Source organism: Mizuhopecten yessoensis, unplaced genomic scaffold, assembly GCF_002113885.1.
Source record: "Mizuhopecten yessoensis strain PY_sf001 unplaced genomic scaffold, ASM211388v2 scaffold213, whole genome shotgun sequence".
Taxonomy (NCBI): domain Eukaryota; kingdom Metazoa; phylum Mollusca; class Bivalvia; order Pectinida; family Pectinidae; genus Mizuhopecten; species Mizuhopecten yessoensis.
This window is the reverse complement of record NW_018403434.1, coordinates 1274590-1295574: the sequence shown is the minus strand read 5'-3', so window position 1 is coordinate 1295574 and position 20985 is coordinate 1274590. Positions and strand designations below refer to the sequence as shown.

Below are 20985 nucleotides of genomic sequence, written 5' to 3'. Positions count from 1 at the left end.
CACAGGGGTAAAGATAAAAACCACCAAAAACGACGGACATACCAAAAACCGGAACGATGACTCTAGCTCAAAATCAACACAAAACTCAACACAGAACACCCAATTCCCGCAATTCCTTGTGATGACCTCCACACAGAGCGGCAAAACAACGGCCGCGTTGTTGCCACTTCTGTTGAGGAAGGGCAACCAGGGAATTGCTGGGGATGTGAAATCCTTTAAGCCATTGGGATCGGGCGATCTCCTTATAGAGGTTTATCGCCAACACCAGGCGATGAACCTTCTTGGAACAACCAGTTTTGCCGGCATCGGTGTCAGTGTGAAACCACACTCATCGCTTAATTGCAGCAAGGGGGTAATTAGGTGCCCAGCCTTGCGCAATGAATGATGAAGACATACTGGCATATTTCCAGGAGGAGAGCATCCCAGGTCCCGGTCTCTGAGGTGAGGCGGAAGGTAATCAGGAGAAACAATGACACTATAAGAACAAACACCTTCATCATCACATTTTCAACACCAACACTACCCCATATACTAACAATCGGATACCAGAGGTACAACGTTTCCATCTACATCCCAAATCCATTGCGATGCCGAAACTGTCAGAAGTACGGTCATCACGAAAAGCAATGTAGACGAAAATCGATCTGCCAGTATTGTGGCCGTGAGGGTCACACCAAATAAAGTGACTATGACATCGCCAACCTGCGCTGTGTCAACTGTGAGGGGAAGCATGCTGACTCTTTTCGCGACTGCCCTTCCTGGAGCCGGTAGAGGGAGATATTACGGGTTAAATATACCCAAGGTGTCTCTTTCCCCAAGGCCAGGAGGATAGTCGGGAGTGCAGACATTGCTACACCCTCTTATGCACAGGTGACTCGAGGCAAGGCGCCGGTTGACAATGTCACGGTCAATGATGCTTCGGTTCAAGTATCTGAAGACATACCTGCCGGGGGCTCACAAGTCCCAGACATGGCTGGTCAACAGAACTTGAAAAAAGCATCACCCTCAAAAACAGCAACTTCATCAAAACCAGCACCACCATCAAAAACACCTTCCTCTTCAGGAGAAAACCCTCCAAAAGTTGGCCCATCTAAGGCACAGGTGCGGTCGCGTGATCTCGCTCACTTACATCTGTTCCACGATCCCAATTGAGGTCAGAGGCAAGAAAAAAATTAAAATAGTGAGGGGCAAATCTGATGGACCCAAACTGAATATCACCTTTGGCAAAGGATCAGAGGACCCGACAAACGGGATCAATGTCCTACTAGGTTTCGATGATGAGATGGAGACGAATGCCTCAGCGCTTCGTGCTTCGACTCCATCGAAATCCAGCCAAAATAGCAAAACAAAATTAATACAATTATCCAATGGAACATCCGCGGATTAAAGGCAAATATAGAAGAATTTCAGAATCTATCAAAAGAATTTAGACCCGCCATGTTTTGTCTACAAGAAATCATGCTCAAAAACCCAATCACGCTTAGAAATTTCTCACTCTACACTTACATTCCAACTGTAGTTAGCAGAGAAGCAGGTGGCGCAGCGGTAGCTGTACATAAAAATATTCCTCACAGAATGATCAAGTTAAACACAAATTTACAGGCTGTTGCTGTCTGTGCCACATTACACAGACAAATAACCGTCTGTTCAATTTATCTCCCTCCGAGTATTGTTTTCACTTGTGAGCAACTCAATAACATCGTCTCCCTGCTCCCAACACCATTCATAATCCTCGGTGATTTTAATGGTCATAATAGCCTGTGGGGCTCCCCCAACACAGACGAGAGAGGAAGACGAATTGAGAAATTTATAGATAAAAACAACTTGTGCCTTTTTAACAACAATACCCCAACCTATTTACACCCTGCTACAGGCTCTCGTACCCATATTGATCTATCATTATGCCATCCATTCATTCTACTTGATTATGATTGGAGGGGTAAATGATGATCTTTGTGGGAGTGACCACTTCCCAATTTTTCTTAAGAATATTGGGACTCCTCTTGATCAATCTGAATAAATACAGCTGTTCATTATCACGTACCGGAGCTTTTTTTTTTTTATTAACATCTGATTTTAATGAGATTGCCTCTTGATGATCCTCTACCTCGATAGAATATGCACAAAGCAGATTGGGTCCAATTCCAACACATGTGCATTGAAAAACTAACCATAGACAATTTTACTAACCTCAACGACCTTATCAAAACTTTTACTGAAACACTGACTTCTATTGCCTAAAAGACAATTCCAAAATCCGCTCCAAAACCTACGAAGTTCCTTTTATCTGAAGAATCTTTTAAAACACAGTAATCGGGCAGCTGCTCTAAGACGCTACTTCAATTGCCCAACTGCTTCAAACTACAGTGAATTTAAAATTTGGCGGGCAAAGGCTCGGCGATCAATTAAAATTGACAAAAGAAACAGCTGGAGAGAATATGTATCCAAGATATCATCAAACACGTCCTCAAAAAAAGTATGGGATATGATTCGGAAAATAAGAAAAAGGCAACATCCTCCCACCTCATTAATAAAAACAAAATGTTTTCGTCTATGTCTGAAATTGCTGATGCATTTGCAAAAAAACATAGCTAAAAACTCAACCCCCTTTAAACCACTCCCGAAAATTCCAGTCTTTAAAGAAAAAAAGAGAAGACAAACGGCTCAATTTCAAATCATCAAACAAAGAAAGTTATAATGAGCAATTTACCCTACCAGAACTTGTTGATTCGCTTAGAAAATCACAGGACACTGCTTCAGGTCCTGATGATATCCCATATCAATTTCTAAAGCACTTACCGGACTCGTCACTAACATGCCTTCTTTACATATTCAACCAAGTTTACACTTCTGGAAAGATTCCCGATTCGTGGAAGAACTCCACATTTATACCTATCCCAAAACCGGGAAAGGATGCTACTGACCCAAACAACTATCGTCCTATCTCTCTGACTTTAAAGTTGTGTATGAAAACTTTAGAACGAATGATAAACACTAGACTAGTTTGGTTTCTTGAGGCCAACGATATGATATCCCCTCTTCAAAGTGGTTTTAGAAATAGAAGAGGGACAAATGACCATCTCATCAGATTAGAGACATTCATTCGAGAGGCTTTCACCAAGAAGGAACACCTTGTCGCCGTGTTCTTTGATCTTGAGAAGGCCTATGATACTACATGGCAGTATGGCATCATGAACGATCTTCACGACCTAGGCGTACGTGGAAACCTTCCCAGTTTTATATCTAATTACCTATCAGATAGACACTTCAAAGTCTGTGTTGGTTCAACTTTTTCTGAAACGTCTAAACAGGAAATGAGAGTCCCGCAGGGTGGAATCCTATCAGTCACACTGTTTGGTCTTAAAATCAATGATATAGTCAAATGTCTTGGTCAATCAACAGAAGGGTCGTTATTTGTGGATGACTTCTTGAGCTGTTACAGATCTAAGAACATGCACACGATAGAACGACAACTTCAACAGAGTTTAAACAAACTACAAAATTGGGCAGACGGAAACGGCTTCAAATTCTCTAAATCCAAAACTGTGTGCATGCATTTCTGTCAAAAACGAAAAGCACACAATGACCCAAATCTAACACTCGATGGCACTAGAATTCCTGTTGTTGAACAGACTAAATTTCTCGGCCTCATTTTTGATTCGAAACTCTCTTTCATACCACATATAAAGTATCTGAAGGATAAGGGTTCCAAGGCGTTAAATATTATACGAGTCCTTTCTCACACTGATTGGGGAGCGGACCGTGAAATGCTTTTGCGCCTATACAGATCACTTATTCGAACACAACTGGATTATGGTTCTATGGTATACGGGTCGGCGCGCAGTTCGTACCTGCAGATGCTAGACCCAATCCATAACCAAGGGCTTTGTCTAGCCCTTGGAGCTTTTCGAACAACACCTGTAAAAAGCCTGTACGTGGAAGCAATTAATGAACCATCCCTTTATGACAGAAGAAAACAACTTTCATTATAATTTGCAGCCCAATTAAAATCAAACCCTAAAAATCCTGCTTTCAAACCAAAATACCTAAACATATTTACGCAAAACCAGAAACTTCTGCCAACATTTGGTATCCAAATTTTAAATTTCCAGCAAGAACTCAACATGAAGTTGACGGACATAGCTGAATTTAACATACATATCCGATGTTCCTCCGTGGACCATCTAAACCCCTGATTTTAACTTTACATGAGCGAGGGAAATCAAGTGTTATGCCCGAAGAACACAAATCCTCCTTTCGGGAATGCATTTCGAATTACCCTTTTATACACAACTTTACACCGATGGTTCCAAAGAAGGTGAGAAAGTGGCAGCAGGCTGCTGTACTGCTAATACTTGCACTTCAGTCTGACTACCAGATGGCGCCTCCATCTTTTCTGCTGAAGCATAGGCACTTGACCCTTTGTTATATGTCAGATTTTTTTTTTTCAAAATTATTAAAAAAAGAAATGACAAAGAAATGACAATTTTTTTAAAAAAAAATTATGCATTCGAACCAATGAATTGGTTCGAATGCATGTACATTAAAAAAATAAATTAAAAAAAATGTCCTTTCTTTTTTTTATTCAGATAATTCTCAGATAATAATTTTGAAAAAAAAAATGTATAGAACTTATAAAAAAAAAAAAAAAATCTGACATAACAAAGCGTCAAGTGCCTATGGCTGAAGCATGCGCCATTGGTTTGGCCCTCGACCATATCGATGAACACCGCATTAAAAAGGCAATTATTTGTTCAGACTCTCCATCTGTCCTACAGGGTTTACAGTTACGAGATCCTAAAAACACACTCGTACAAAACCTTGGTCTTCGAATATATCGTATCTTAAAAAAGTCTAAAATAACTTTACTATGGATTCCGAGCCATGTCGGAATTAAAGGCAACAAATTTGCTGACAGGGAAGCAAAAAAATACATTGAATCTCGAACAAATTCGTACAGCCATTCAAAATGAATGGCAGCAACGCTGGTCTCTTGAGACCACCAACAAACTTTTTAAGATACAACCGAAACTTAAAACATCTATTCCCAGTCGGAAAGATCGTAGAGAGGAAGTTGTCCTCGCTCGGCTCCGTACTGGGCACACATATCCTATTCATTCGTACCTTTTAAAACGAGAAGAGCTACCTTCATGCCACGCATGTGACACTCCATTTACAGTGGAACATTTTTAGGTCACCTGAGCTTTAGCTCAAGTGACCTATTGCTATCCGTTTTTGTCCGTCGTCGTCCGTTAACATTTTACATTTCAAACTTAAAGTCAAGTTCTGCTGAGCCGATTGAACTGAAAGTTGGTAGGAATGATCGACTCATGGTCCTGACAAAGTGTTGTTATTTTTCGGGTCGATCAGAAATCCTATATNGGCCGCCATTTTGAAAAACTATTTCAAACTTAAAGTCAAGTTCTGCTGGGCAGATTGAACTGAAAGTTGGTAGGAATGATCGACTCATGGTCCTGACAAAGTGTTGTTATTTTTTCAGGTCAATCAGAAATCCAATATGGCCACCATGGCCGCCATTTTGAAAAACTATTTCAAACTTAAAGTCAAGTTCTGCTAGACTGATTTAACTGAAACTTTGTGAAATGATTGACTCATGGTCCTGACAAAGTGTTGTTATTTTTCGGGTCGATCAGAAATCCAATATGGCCGCCATGACCGCTATTTTGTAAATACCTATTTCAAACTTAAAAACAAGTTCTAATATAGGCCGATCTCACTGAAAATCGGTCTAGGAATGATCAGCTCATGGTCCTGACAAAATTAAGTTAACATTATACTTAGCTATTTTTTACTCAAATTGGTACATATTTCAACAACAAAAATAAATACTGTAGGACTCAGGTGACCGTTAAGGCCCATGGGCCTCTTGTTTAATAGAATGTTCCGATTTTAAACACATTCGTGATAACTACTTTCGAGTCCCGGATATGAAAACTCTTTTCAGTTCCGTGGACTCAAAGGCATTATTTAACTATTTGAAAGACATCAGTCTGTTTTATAGACTCTGATGTCTTTTAACCCACCTTATCCATTTTGACGTTATATATATATCACATATTCCATATCATCTATTCGTTATATCTTTTATTATTTTAACCCCCTTTTTTATTTTTTATTATCTACACATACAATGCGAATGCTTTTAAAATGAACCATTTTATCTGATTTTATCTTCGCTACTCACATGTTTGTTAAAAAAATAAGATAAATAAATAAATCACCATGGCCCTAAATGACCATAGCCGTTGATGGGCCGTTAAACATAAACAAACAAACAAACGACTTCATAAGATTTTCATACAGTAGAAAAGAGGTGGGACTGTACCTAGATGTTGATTCATCTTTTGCAAATTGAATTTCACAGTATAAAAGGTAGCACCACTAAGTACTCACCTCAAACTTGTGACTTATAATTAAAACCAAGCTGAGCCAGTAGAAAGTAGCTTGTCAAAAGTTACCTTGTGACCAAATATTATGACTGGTGCTTTTGATATTCAACATCAACTAGATTAAACTTGAAGCTTCCCAGATACCCCACCCCCGCTTCTTGCATACTTACAAATTTTAGAGCTTATTCATGAAACAGTGGCTAACATATGCCAAGATATTATTAAATTAGCACTTGAGGTGAAGGTCAAAGGTAAAATTGAGGTCAGAGTGACCTCGTTTTAAGGTTATAACACACTGGTCTTCCCATGATGTACCTCTATTCAAAGTTTGATGCCCATTCATGAAACAGCTGCTGTTATATGCTCTAGAAATTATAGTCAGCATGGACATATACTATATACCACAACCTTATCGAAGGGAGGGTCTGAAAAATATTTTGGACGATGGATGCAGCATCATAACATAATCTCACAGACACTTCATGCAGGTGAGCTAAATATCAAAACATAACCATTTCAAGTTTTTAGTTATTTAATTTTAGCATTAATCAGCAAGACATTTTTACTGTACATTTATGCACAAACAAAACATACATTTTTCAATATTATGCAGCAAAATTGTTTGTATGAAACTGACAATCCACTTCTAGGATGTAACCTGAAGTCACTGATCTCATACTCTGATGATCTGTGGTAAATAATGTAGTGTCACAAGTCCAGCTCTCACCACAGTCAAAACAGCTTTCTCCCATACCTGTGTGAGTGGGATAGCACTAATATACATATTAAATAGGCGACAGACATATGTATTCACTGAAATTAGGAGATGATGTGATCAGGCAAACTCCAACAAATCTTAAATACATGTATGTGATGTCTCCCTATTTTGTAGGAATTTCCCTATTTACTCCGAAATAACATGATGAAAACGTATCTATAAATATCAGTAAGTGAATTTCTTGGTTGGAAAGCACTGGATCAGTAACAATTATAAAAACAAGTTTTAATTTATGAATACTTCAAAATTAAAGATCAACAGGCCAAAGGCCCTGTGAAATATAAGGTTGTGAGATATATCATTTCTTATTTTCTTACTTTCACATTTTAGAGGACAATTCCATGTCATATTGAGTCCTTGTTATTAAAAAGGTCCTGGTCTCCAAATTCTGTTTTTTAAAAATTTGTTTAATGATGAGTTATCATAGTCCTCTTTAAAAACAGAAATTTTTTGGCCCTCTTTTATTTCTTGGTCATTTAACCCTTGGACAAAAGGACATTTTCAACACTGTTAAAAACTCAAGTAAATATATGTTTATAGTTATGTAGCGTTAAAACCATTGAAGGGCGACTTTAACAATGAATTTTTTCTCAAAGACCAGTCGGCAAAATTATTATGATTTATAGTAGAATGTAATTCCTATTAACAGCACTAAAAATGTTCATATACACAAAATAGTGCCAATACTTTCAACCTCAACAAATCTGTCTCTAACTAATTGTTAGCATAAACAAAATAACTGACTAGTTAATAACGGAAATCAAATCAAATGGAAACTCACTTCGTTTGGGACATCATCAACTTGTTTTTGCCCCTGGTACCTTAATTAAGTCTAGTACCTATGTTAAGTACAGTACATTTCTTTCCTAAGTCTAGATACTGCCTGTACTCCAACAAGTTTGTGTCAAATAATATGATTGCACGACTTTTTAACACTCATAGGTCCACTCACCCTAGACAGATAAATAATAGATATACTCTTTCGTTAAAATTACATTTAAGTTATTTAACTAAATTGAAATCAAATTTGTATATTACACTTTCATTTTGTACTTAACAGAAATGGCAAAAATGTACAGCTGTTTTTACCTATTCTTATTGACCACAGTTCTGATTTATTTTATGAACTGATAGAATAGTTTCAAATACAGCTGAATTAGTAAAGTGGTGTTATCAACATATTTTGAACAGCTCCCGGTACATATCTAAGGTCTGTCTGTTTATCAGTATCAAACTGCCCAGGCCCCTGTGATATCAATACATAGTGTTGTGTGGGCTAAGTATTAACATGATTTACTGGATACTGTAAAAGTCTACACGATTTTCTATGCAATCCAATGTCTTCCAGTATAATTGCCGACACAAACATTTCTCTACCATGATTAGCTTGAAGATCGAAACATGAATACTTCCACTTTTACTAATGCACAATTTATTTGTGAAATATAAAGAATAAGATGGACGAAGTGTTTACCTATTAATCTGAGTCATGATGTACAATACTAAACCCTCGTAACGATTACAACATAATGTAAACACTGACATGTATGTTAACAGGAGGGGTGTCCACACTCAGCATTAAACAATGTTACTAAACCCTCGTAACGATTACAACATAATGTGAGTACTGACATGTATGTTAACAGGAGGGGTGTTCACACTCAGCATTAAACAATGTTACTAAACCATCATAACGATTACAACATGATGTAAACACTGACATGTATGTTAACAGGAGGGGTGTTCACTCTCAGCATTAAACAATGTTACTAAACCATCATAACGATTACAACATAATGTAAACACTGACATGTATGTTAACAGGACGGGTGTCCACACTCAATCTGCATTAAACAATGTTACTAAACCATCATAACGATTACAACATGATGTAAACACTGACATGTATGTTAACAGGACGGGTGTCCACACTCAATCAGCATTAAAAAGTGAGTCAATATAAAGAAAATCTCCAGAAATCTCCACACATGCAGCATCAGCCAATTTCTCAGAGTCGCGTAGCCTCCGCTTAACCAACACCAATAATGCATCCAATATCAGGTCCGATATCTTCAGACGACTGTTTGAGTGAAAGAAAGTAATATTTCAAAACGAATGTTATATTTTTTTTTCTCTTGAATTCAATCTCACAGAATACTTTTGATCATATTTCTGATCCACCTTTACTGATCTTGCACTGTCTATGTCTCACTGTTATAAAACTCTCAAAATGCCATTCCTATCAAGAAACCACCAGCAAATCCAGTTCCAAGAAATATGTTCTGTTTGAAGAAGGTCTGCATCTGGAAGGACAAGAGAGAGTTTGTAAGACATAATTACAGAAAAATAATTAATATAGATTTAGAGTTAAATTGAACATTTTTGATTATCTGAAAACTCATCCTCAATACTCCAGGGGTTATGTTCACTTATGTTTTCTGCACTATTGAAGTCTCTGTGTGTGAATGATACAAGTTAAACCAGTTTAATCTTTAGATGTACATCAAAAGATCTACACAGCAGTGTACAATTGACTGGCTTTGAAGATCTACACAGCAGTGTACAATTGACTGGCTTTGAAGATCTACACAGCAGTGTACAATTGACTGGCTTTGAAGATCTACACAGCAGTGTACAATTGACTGGCTTTGAAGATCTACACAGCAGTGTACAATTGACTGGCTTTGAAGATCTACACAGCAGTGTACAATTGACTGGCTTTGAAGATCTACACAGCAGTGTACAATTGACTGGCTTTGAAGATCTACACAGCAGTGTACAATTGACTGGCTTTGAAGATCTACACAGCAGTGTACAATTGACTGGCTTTGAAGATCTACACAGCAGTGTACAATTGACTGGCTTTGAAGATCTACACAGCAGTGTACAATTGACTGGCTTTGAAGATCTACACAGCAGTGTACAATTGACTGGCTTTGAAGTCAGGGTGTCTCTCCTCTGTAATCTTTAAAGTACAGGTATCGGCCTAGCGATTGGTCAGTTTTTTTTACCTGAAACCAAAAATTACTAATTCCATGCCTTCAATTTTGCCATGACATATTCCAGGAGTGCAGACAGCGCAAGTAAGCGTATCCCCTGGAATACTGAGGATGTTGAAAATTAGAAGGAACTCAAAACATTGGTATTGAGAATATCCTATTTATCTGCTAGGATAATACAATCTTGTATCTGTGTCCAGACATGAAATCTAACAAAATTAAGTTATTTACATGTTGTAATTTCGACAAGTTGCGATTGGCCTCCCTCCTAATTTCACGTCTGGCCCGATTCGCCTCTCGTTCCACCCTTGACCAATTAATTTGAAGGTAGCCTTGATGCTGTGCAATCTAAATAGAGAAATACAAACATATATATACATATAAAAATAGAACAAAGAAACAGATAGTTACGTTTTGGGAGTAGTGAGGGTATTTCTTTGAGATTTCCTTGGACATTTGGTTTTTGGCAAGATTCATTTCCTTCTGCACTTTCTTCCAATCTATCTTTATATAACCTTTATATTGTGCAATCTGTGCGAAAAGATAAAGACAGAGAGAATTATTGATATCTTTAGTATCACACTACAAAAGATATACTATTTGCAGTTATTGCAACTTTTATGTTGTCTTTTAACTCATTCACCCCTGAAGACACATTTTAACTCTTTCAATTCAATGGTTGGAATAGTTCAATATGAAATTTCAGGGGTGAATGAGTTACTTCATACTTGTAAAGGCCTGTCAAGTAACCTACATCATGATGATAAGACCCTGAAACAGATGTCATTACCCATGAACTTATGTATCTCCCTTGACCATTTGAATATCAAACATTTTTAGTTATTGACCTGCATGCCCTAAAAATGCCATGCCCCTAGTCTAGCATCATCACACATGTAGTATTTCTGAGAAATCATCAGTGTTTTACATTGCTCAGTATTTTGTTGTTCACAGAAGCCAGAATCAGAGCTTTTCATGTTAGTTGGCATTGACATGTTAATTTGATGCTTAAAGGTAAGATAGAAGTGACAAGTATGCTTACTGCTTAAAACTATGACAAAGACTTTTTCTGTGGATCACCGATGACTGTGATGTCATAATACTTACTAGATTGATAATGTGATCTTTTGTTGAGTCCAATTATCTGTTGACTACCAGTAATGAGCATTACTGTCTGTATAAGTTATATATAGGGTATGACTACGTTTACAGTATTGTTTCAGTCCAGGTTTGACCTTTACCTGTACAAGTATTATTGTTGTTCCTAGGGTGGCAGCAGCTATCTTTCCCACCTTCACAAACAAATATCCCGATATCCTAGGAACAAAATATCATCAATTAGACACCTTTCTTCTTTAACAATTAGTAATACATGTTTATACCAGTACTTAAAAATAGTTTGAAAATATTTCAATACTATTAAATCACTCAATTACCTGGTACGTGAGGAGTTTGCAGTTATAATCAAAACGTAGTTAAATTTCAAAGCCAATCACCATTTCATTCAACTTGAAGTATTTCATTTTTTTTCAAAAGAAAGAAGACGAAGCAAGAAAAACAAGTTTTTCTGCCATAGAGTTACCTGTCAAGAAATTAATCTCTTGTTTTAATAACTAAATAGCAAAATTGGTCAAGATTAGGGTTAGGGTTGATAGAGGAATGTTCCATGTTGATCGCCTGTAGTTTCTGACAATTGAGCAACACTTATTCCCTACCAGTGTAATAGGAATGAGAAACAGTAATATGTGCTTCCACTGGAGGTCAAACAAGTGAACTCAGAACTTCTAATCCAACCTTTACAACTGAACTATTAACAGAGATATTTTATTTAGCCAGTGACTTAGTCATTATGATTATGTACATTGTGCTTTTTTATACCACTACCAGTTATAATTATTTTTTATATGCATGTATATAAACTTTATTTACTTTACAACAATTATGAAACAAGTTTTCACAACTTATATTAATCACTCTTGTTGGCCTGGATATTAGCACCCGGAGGTCTTACTGTGGGAGGAAACCGGAGTACCTGGAGAAAACTCACGTGGTCGGGCAGATGACCCCATACCTTTTCACGTCCGATCGGGGAATTGAACCCCTGCCGCCTTGGTGAAAGGCAAGTGTGCTATCCACTGTGCCACCCGAACACCCCTAGTTTTTATACCAGTCAATACAAGCATCCAAAATTTTCATAACAAAACTGAAAACCTTTTGGTTTCCAATTGTTTTTAAATTGGAAATGCATTATAAATTATCCACTTGACTCTGGATTAGGGCATAGCTTTAGGTTCTGAATTGGAGCTTATAGATTTCAGTTTTATGCTTGGGATGGGTTTAGGATATGGCCACGGTTTTGTAGCGGATTTAGTGTTAGTCCTCGGATTTTGATTTGTTTTAAGTTGGTTTTATAGTTTTGGTTTAGAGTAAGGACAAAAGAGACATGTTGATACCTTAATCACACATAACTCTTGCCCGACACACTATATCTGCTATAGAGTAATATATGGCAACCAGTCAAAATCTGCTTCACAACATAAACTTAGATACAAACCATCCTGTAGCTCCTCCGATAGCAACTTGCTTCGCTGCGGACTGTCTTGATATGTCTCCAAACACACTCTGTATCCAGCTGTTACCTCTTCGGATTGCATCTAGGTCTAGGACCTCAAACGGTTCATTGTCGTTTGCCATCTTCTTTCAGTCTTGTTTTGTCCTTTACTGAAGTTCAATGAAATAAAATAAAAAAATGTATAATGTTTTTTTCTTTATTATCCCCTATAGTTATGAAAATGTTATTGTAAACAGTAAATTAAGTGTTGACTTGTGCCCAACCTCAACTTGACCTTAGGCTTTGCTAAAGTTTGAAAAGTTTCGAACCATTGAACAACTTAACCAGCCTCAGCCAAGTAACTTCATTTCACATAATACGAAAGAAAACATAAATCGTTCGTCTGCTCATTCGTCATCTTCTTTCACCTGCTGAATGTCAAATGGTCTATTTCGTCATTGCATGACGTGACACAGTCATTATCTGTCTATTTTTATAGACATAACGAATTCATTTTTCACCAATATCCAAATATCAACACAACAATATTGATTATACGAATTGATGCTTTCAAAGACTATATTGTAAAGAGTTAAGCCTACCTTATCCGCATGTGTATCTCCTCGTATCGCTTCGCCACAAACTCCTCGCAAACTTAATTGTTTAGTTTCGTTTCAGTCTCATTCCAAACCAGTTGTACTATTTTACGGAATGCAGCTTCACCAATAAATATTTTCATATTGGTTTATATGTCATTTACAACACTTAATGTTGAGAAAATAAATCAAGTTATTATACACAATTACATTTGGTTTTTAAAGGCGATATCTTACATTGAATATTTGGATTTAATATGCTACATTTCGTATTTTATAAAGTTTTGTGAAATTGGTTAATTAAATTAACCGAAGAGTATTTGTAACAAGAGATTTCATTGGCTGATCGAAACTAGGTCACTAGGTCCTTTTCTCTGGCATCTTTGTAAAGAGAGACGGAAAATGCCTGTTTCACCTACGTTTTATACAGTTTAAAACCGGCTGTGTATCCCTCGAGAAGCACTGTTATTTGCAATTATCGGAGAGATTTGCCAGATAGTTTGCGACCATGAATCTCGAAGGAATGGAGATAGTCCTCCAAATTGAAGAAAAGAAGCAACTTACAGAGTTTGATAGGTTAGCCATCATTTTAACTGATGTACTGAGTAACTTTATTTTTAGTACAACATATTTGTTTTAGTTGAACTGAAAAGAAATCATATAACATTGTTGACAATCAAATTGCATTTTAGAACTAAGAAAGTATGAAGAACTTGTAACGAAATTAAATTAGACCTACTTAGACCGACTGAATTTGTCAGTAAAGTATATGGACATCAGTATTCTCACCTTTATAGTTTCAACATACCCATGGTAGTTGGGTCCATATATGTATTGTACTAAATTGTTCTATACTAAACAATTTCATGTTTATCTAACCATTTCATATGTTTGATGTTTCTCAATAAGACCACTTTGTTGTGCCTAACTTTTTTTTTGTTAAAAGGCAATTATTTTTTTTTACCACAGATTTATTTACAAACAAATGTTTTCAGATTAATTACCACCAACATAAAAACTCTACTAATTATTTTTTTAGAGTTATTTCTTGTTTATACTCATCTTGTACTATTGCAACAAACAACTGTGTTCGCTTCATATACACCACTTACGTATGTGGAATGTATATGAACCAAACTCTTGGCTAATAAATATGGAAACAACATGCGTTAGACTGTCGAGCTCCATGTTGCTGTTGCATATACCTTTCTATTGTTGTACGCTGAGCTGTTTAAAGTCAACTGCTGGTACATTGTTCTTATTCTTATTTTACAGTCGACTGTTTGGCTTCTTGAAGTTTAACACAACAGATGGAGCTCCAAAGAAAAGTTTGCTGGAAAAGGTAAATTAATTGTCATAATCTGAGAAAAAGTGTCTTGGTAGGGGAAACAAAAAATAGGCAAGTAATATGTAAAACAATTCACAAAAGTGGAATTGTACATGCTACATACAAATGATATGCATTTTAAAACCAAGTAACATTGATACATACTGCTGCCAATGTAAAAATGTCCACATGGTAAGATTCCTTACCATCATCAACCCTTTCTGCCACCCAGAAGAAACCCCAGAACACCATATCTTTAGTCAGAAAAAAAGTTACCCCCCTAAACAACAATTCTAACCTACCTGACAACTGTTGTTCTGTTAATAACGCCACTTTTGCATTTCAAGTTGACATTTGTCTTTTTATCTTTTAGCTTATTTGATATCATTTCCTTTTGCATGTTTATCTCCCTTTTATTGACCCTAAAGACCTCTTCTGTGTTGATGGGCCATTAAGAACTAAATAAAAAAAGTTACCTCCCTTTACAGAAAGAGTCTAAATGTAGCACAAATGTCTGCTGTACTTGTGTGCATAAATATATGTGTTATATTACTATTTAAAATTTATAGTAGACATGAATATAGTTTTCCTTTATATTTATTGAGGTAGAAAACAGTCAGATTTCTCTGTTATGTAATGATGTTAATTATACTGTATGAGAAATCAATGTTACCTGTACATTGGCACTGCTCACAATACTACTATTGAATGATAATAGCTGTGTTCACTGGTCCCACTTTGCACAAAAGTCCTAACCTTCAATAAGCTGGTGCATTTCTTGTCTGCTCAATATGAAGAAATGAACAGCTCCCACTATACTAGGGAAATACAGGGAGATATTCAGTCTCCTCTCATCTCTTTGACAGATAACTCAAAATTGGAATTAGCAATGGTCTTCATGACCTTCATATCAAAGGGAGGAATTACAATCATATTAATAGAAATAAGTTTATAAGCTTATTTAGAACTCCAAAACCTGAATTTCTTAGTTGTACTCTAACATGAAGCAAACAAGTCCTCCACATATACCCATCCTTGCTGTTCTCACACGTTTGGATTTGCCACTAACATAGTACTTGTGTTGTCATTTGAAAAGAATTCAGGACAAATTTGGTCCCCTAACATTATGTAAGAATGTTTAACTCCAAACAAAAAAGTTGAGATAGAAAGAGGTGAGCTATACCGACCCACAGACCTCTTGTTTTTTGTTGTCAAGGGTTATGTTCTAATAGTTCTCAGTGCAAATGGTAGATAACTGCTTTTAAAAGGGAAGGATGCTGGAATTTTGGCTGCTTCTATTTGTATATAATATAAAGGAGCACATGTTCTGACCAGGTTACGCTTCAGAAGAGGTGTAAGTGAGAATGCACTGATAGATTTTGTACTTTACTTCACAGGGTATAAAGTTCTTTGAGCAGGTGATACGAGAGAATGCCAAGCAAAACCAGGCGAGTGGTTTAGAGGGAGGGGAGAAGGACAGTGGAGTAGACACCACTATCTACTGTCAACTAGGTCACCTTCTCCTGTTGTTGGAACAGTACCCCAAAGGTTTGTTCTCCTATACCAAACTGTCTTACCTTTTTGTTTGGCCCTATACCCCCCCATGGGATTTATGCAATTGTAACTGTCAAATCCACCCCATCAAAATTTGTTGCTTATTTTTTTTAAGGAGGATAATTATTGAAATCCTTGCAATGAAATCTTTTAACTGATTATGCATGAATAGAAAATATCAACCATGCTTTGAAAATAAGTTAAAAATATATGTCATGAAACATCTTTTCATAACAGGGATGCCCTTGGGGCTAATCTACCTAAGATTCCCCTATCCTTTAAAGTGAAATAGAACTAATACATATAAAAGTAAGACTTTTTTTATTTGTGAAATGTTACCCAACAAGTAAGAGTTAATTCCCTTTATTCATAATTTAATGCTGGGCTTGATAAAATTGACTGCATGCATATGTTGTCTAGGTAATCTTAAAAATCTCTTTCTCAACTCAAAACACTCTATTTTGACAAAATAAGGATATTGTTGTGAAAATGCACTTGTAAAGTGGCCAAGCCGACTTCTCTGTAAGCTTGGTGAGCAGGTCGACTCGGCCGAAGGTGATGAGCTGTCGTGCGTGACAAAACCGATTGTAGTCTACACTTGGTCAAGCCGCTATACAGACATATTTCGCGTACTGTTGGTCTGATCGTAGATTACACTCACCGTTGCAGGCTAACCTCATAACTCACATTCATATTACTTGTAGCTTCTTACTACAATATTACAACATTTGATGTGAAATATTTCCTTTTATTTTCCTTCCTGAGTAAAAAAAAATAGCTACTACAATAGTAGTTTTTAGCTCACCTGGCACGAAGTGCCAAGTGAGCTTATGCCGTCGCGCGGCGTCCGTCGTCCATCCGTCCGGCGTCCGGCGTCAATATTTTACTTTAAGCGACTTCTTCTTAATAACCGAAAGGCCTAGGGTGTCGATATTTGGCCAGAAGCAAACTTGGATGAAGGGCTACAAAGTTTGTTAAAATTAATGACCTTCACCTATTTTCAAGGTCACAGGGGTCAAATACGTCAAAAACTTTAAAATCTTCTTCTCAATAACCAAAATGCCCAGGGAGGTGATATTTGGCCAGTAGCATGCTTGGGTGAATGGCTAACAAGTTTGTTCAAATGAATGACCTTCAATTATATTCAAGGTCACAGGGGTCAATTGTATTAAAAAACCTTTAAACAACTTCTTCTGAATAACCAAAATGCTCAGGGTGATGGTATTTGGCCAGTAGCATGCTGAGATGAAGGGCTACAAAGTTTGTTCAAATAAATGACCTTCACCTATTTTGAAGGTGACAGGGGTCAAATATGTTAAAAACTTTGAACAACTTCTTCTGAATAACCACAATGCCCAGGGTGATGATATTTGGCAAGTAGCATGCTGAGATAAGGGGTTACCAAGTTTGTTCAAATGAATGACCTTTACTTATATTCAAGGTCACAGGGGTCAAATATGCTTAAAACCTTTAAACAACTTCTTCTCAATAACCAAAAGGCCTAGTATGATGCTATTTGGCCAGTAGCATGCTGTGATGAAGGGCAACCAAGTTTGTTCCAATGAATGACCTTGACCTTTGCCTGTAGCTTTATCTTAGTCCACTTTTAATATTTAAGATTACAATTGTGAGATTAATACCAGGTGAGCGATGCAGGCCCATTGGGCCTCTTGTTGTTCAGTTAGGTCAAGGCCATTCATAGAAGGGACAATCTCAATCTTCCAATGAATACACTTTTAAGAAAGAGTTGCATTTTTAGCTCACCTGGTACGGAGTGCCAAGTGAGCTTATGCCGTGGCGCGGCGACCGGCGTCCGTCCGTCCAGCGTCAATATTTTACTTTAAACAACTTCTTCTCAATAACCAAAAGGCCTATGATGATGATATTTGGCCAGTAGCATGTTGGGGTAAAGGGCTACAAAGTTTGTTAAATAAATGACCTTCACCTATATTCAAGGTCACAGGGGTAAAATATGTGGAAAAACATTAAACAACTTCTGAATAACCAAAATGCTCAGGGTGATGGTATTTGGCCAGTAGCATGCTGAGATAAAGGGCTGCAAAGTTTGTTGAAATAAATGACCTCATCTATATTCAAGGGCACAGGGGTCAAATATGCTTAAAACCTTTAAACTACTTCTTCTCAATAACCAAAATGCCCAGGGTAATGATATTTGGCCAGTAGCAAGCTGAGATGAAGGGCTACAAAGGTTGTTCAAATGAATGACCTTCACCCATATTCAAGGTCACAGGGTTAAAATATGTGAAGAACATTAAACAACTTCTTCTGAACAACCATAATGCCCAGGGTGATGATATTTGGCCAGTAGTATGCTGAGATGAAGGGCTACAAAGGTTGTTCAAATGAATGACCTTCACCAATATTCAAGGTCACAGGGGGCAAATATTTGGAAAAACATTAAACAACTTCTGAATAACCAAAATTCCCAGGGAAATGAAATTTGGCCAGTAGCATGCTAAGATAAAGGGCTGCAAAGTTTGTTCAAATAAATGACCTCATCTATATTCAAGGGCACAGGGGTCAAATATGCTTAAAACCTTTAAACTACTTCTTCTCAATAACCAAAAGGCCTAGTATGATGCTATTTGGCCAGTAGCATGCTAAGATAAAGGGCTGCAAAGTTTGTTCAAATAAATGACCTCATCTATATTCAAGGGCACAGGGGTCAAATATGCGAAGAACATTCAACAACCTCTTCTGAATAACCATGGGTCCCAGGATGTTTATACTTTGCAAGTTGCATCCTAAGATGAAAGGCTATACAATGTGTTCAACATATTGACTTTGTTCGACTTTCAATCACAGGGGTGAAATGTTTTACCTTCACCTATTTTCAAGGTCACAGGGGTAAAATATGTGGAAAAACATTAAACAACTTCTGAATAACCAAAATTCCCAGGGAAATGAAATTTGGCCAGTAGCATGCTGTGATGAAGGGCAACCAAGTTTGTTCCAATGAATGACCTTGACCTTTGCCTGTAGCTTTATTTTAGATCACTTTTAAGGTTGCAAGTGTGAGTTTTATACCAGGTGAGCGATGCAGGCCCATTGGGCCTCTTGTTTAGTTTTTATCATTATACTGCCATGTCGTGCTGAGATGAAGGGCTACAAAGGTTGTTCGAATGAATGACATTCACCCATATTCAAGGTCACATGGGTCAAATATGTTAAAAACTTAATACAACTTTTTCTGAATAACCAAAATGCCCAGGGTGATGATATTTGGCAAGTAGCATGCTGAGATGAAGGGCTACAAAGGTTGTTCAAATGAATGACATTCACCCATATTCAAGGTCACATGGGTCAAATATGTTAAAAAGTTTAAACAACTTCTTCGCAATAACCAAAATGCACAGGGTAATGATATTTGGCCAGTAGCAAGCTGAGATGAAGGGCTACAAAGGTTGTTCGAATGAATGACATTCACCCATATGCAAGGTCACAGGGGTCAAATTTGTTTAAAATCTTTAAACAACCTCTTCTGAATAACCAAAATTCCCAGGGAAATGAAATTTGGCCAGTAGCATGCTGTGCTGAAAGGCAACCAAGTTTGTTCCAATGAATGACCTTGACCTTTGCCTGTAGCTTTATTTTAGATCACTTTTAAGGTTACAAGTGTGAGTTGTATACCAGGTGAGCGATGCAGGCCCATTGGGCCTCTTGTTTAGTTTTTACCATTATACTGCCATGTCGACACAGTAAAAACATTACTGCTTCATATTCATATAAAATACTATTTTATTATATTCAATTGAATTGATCTGTAATTATATTTCAGCCTTATCTGCATACCAGCGGTTCTATTACCTCAAGCCCGACTACTGGAAGGTAAGGGTTTCATTCTTTTAAACTCAGACCTGTAAACTAATTCACTATCACTTATGAAGTCACTGATGTTACTCAATAAAGTAATTTGATTCTATTTTTCAAATTTGATCAACACTTTCCATTCAAACTTCATCTGGTAGAAATTTTCAAAATATGTTTTTATGAATGAAAGTGTATCATCACTACTGTTTGATAATAATGAACAATTTATTCTTTTGTCATCATCAGTAGACATTTCTCCAATGATAGTTAGACTATCAATCTTCAAAGTCTGTATACCCAAGGCATTTAACAGTTTCCCATTCTATAAGTAGAACCATTTGCAAATAATTTTAAATGGCCAATTTTGACATGTCAGCTGTCTTGTTCTATAAATATTTTTGATCATGGACTTAAAAAATCTGTTACTAATTTGTTGTTTTAAATTTGTAGTATCTAAGAAACCAGCTACCAGAAATTTTGATTTTTTAAGTCATTATGAACAATCTACTAAATTCATGAACTTTCCCTTCACCATTTATTTATCCACCTTATCAGAAGTCAAAATGCAAAGCTTATTACACGTAAAAACAATAATATATTTTCAAACCATAGAGATATATGGAAATATGTATTAAAACATGAGCCTTGTTTTTCTAGCATTTCTTACGTTAACACTTTCCTTTATAATTAACTAAAAAATACTTTCTTTTTGGAGAAAATTAAATTAAAGAAATTAAATTAAATCTTAGTTAAATTGTTTCTAGAAACCAGATCGTAGAAATAAGTGCTAAGAGTTTATAATGGTACACATCAAACGTGAAATAACACAGTTTATAATGGTACACATAAAACGTGAAATAACACAGTTATAATGGTACACATCAAACGTGAAATAACACAGTTTATAATGGTACACATCAAACGTGAAATAACACAGTT

The 20985-nt window shown here is 36.6% G+C and overlaps 2 protein-coding genes across 3 annotated transcripts in view; one reads left to right on the top strand and one right to left on the bottom strand.

Annotated features, from left to right (window-relative positions):
- Nucleotides 1-6929: 6929 nt before the first annotated feature.
- On the bottom strand, nucleotides 6930-13438 carry LOC110466776 (FUN14 domain-containing protein 1-like). 2 transcript variants are annotated; one of them, XM_021523564.1, is made up of 5 exons: nucleotides 13341-13438; nucleotides 12742-12908; nucleotides 11429-11504; nucleotides 10599-10718; nucleotides 6930-9491 (listed from the first exon to the last, which is right to left on the bottom strand). In XM_021523564.1, the coding sequence occupies exons 2-5, from the start codon at nucleotides 12879-12881 to the stop codon at nucleotides 9414-9416; spliced, it is 414 nt and encodes a 137-aa protein (XP_021379239.1). In that variant the 5' UTR covers nucleotides 12882-12908; nucleotides 13341-13438; the 3' UTR covers nucleotides 6930-9413. The 2 variants fall into 2 exon arrangements, with proteins under 2 accessions (XP_021379239.1, XP_021379323.1); XM_021523648.1 differs by lacking the exon at nucleotides 10599-10718 and adding an exon at nucleotides 10419-10535.
- Nucleotides 13439-13710: 272 nt separating this feature from the next.
- Nucleotides 13711-20985, top strand: part of LOC110466209 (histone demethylase UTY-like) — a 121290-nt gene continuing 114015 nt past the window's right edge. The window contains exons 1-4 of the mRNA XM_021522630.1: nucleotides 13711-13910; nucleotides 14610-14676; nucleotides 16059-16209; nucleotides 20015-20064. Coding sequence (XP_021378305.1) covers nucleotides 13843-13910; nucleotides 14610-14676; nucleotides 16059-16209; nucleotides 20015-20064 — 336 coding nt within the window. The 5' untranslated portion in view covers nucleotides 13711-13842. The remainder of the gene's footprint in view (nucleotides 13911-14609; nucleotides 14677-16058; nucleotides 16210-20014; nucleotides 20065-20985) is intronic.

Excerpts from the sequence above, each read along its gene's own strand:
- LOC110466776 (XM_021523564.1), bottom strand. The coding sequence starts at position 12,881 with ATGGCAAACGACAATGAACCGTTTGAGGTCCTAGACCTAGATGCAATC. Across the intron at positions 11,505-12,741 it reads ATCGGAGGAGCTACAGGATG|GATATCGGGATATTTGTTTG; the intron begins GTTTGTATCTAA and ends TTTTGTTCCTAG. Across the intron at positions 10,719-11,428 it reads CAACAATAATACTTGTACAG|ATTGCACAATATAAAGGTTA; the intron begins GTAAAGGTCAAA and ends CTTTTCGCACAG.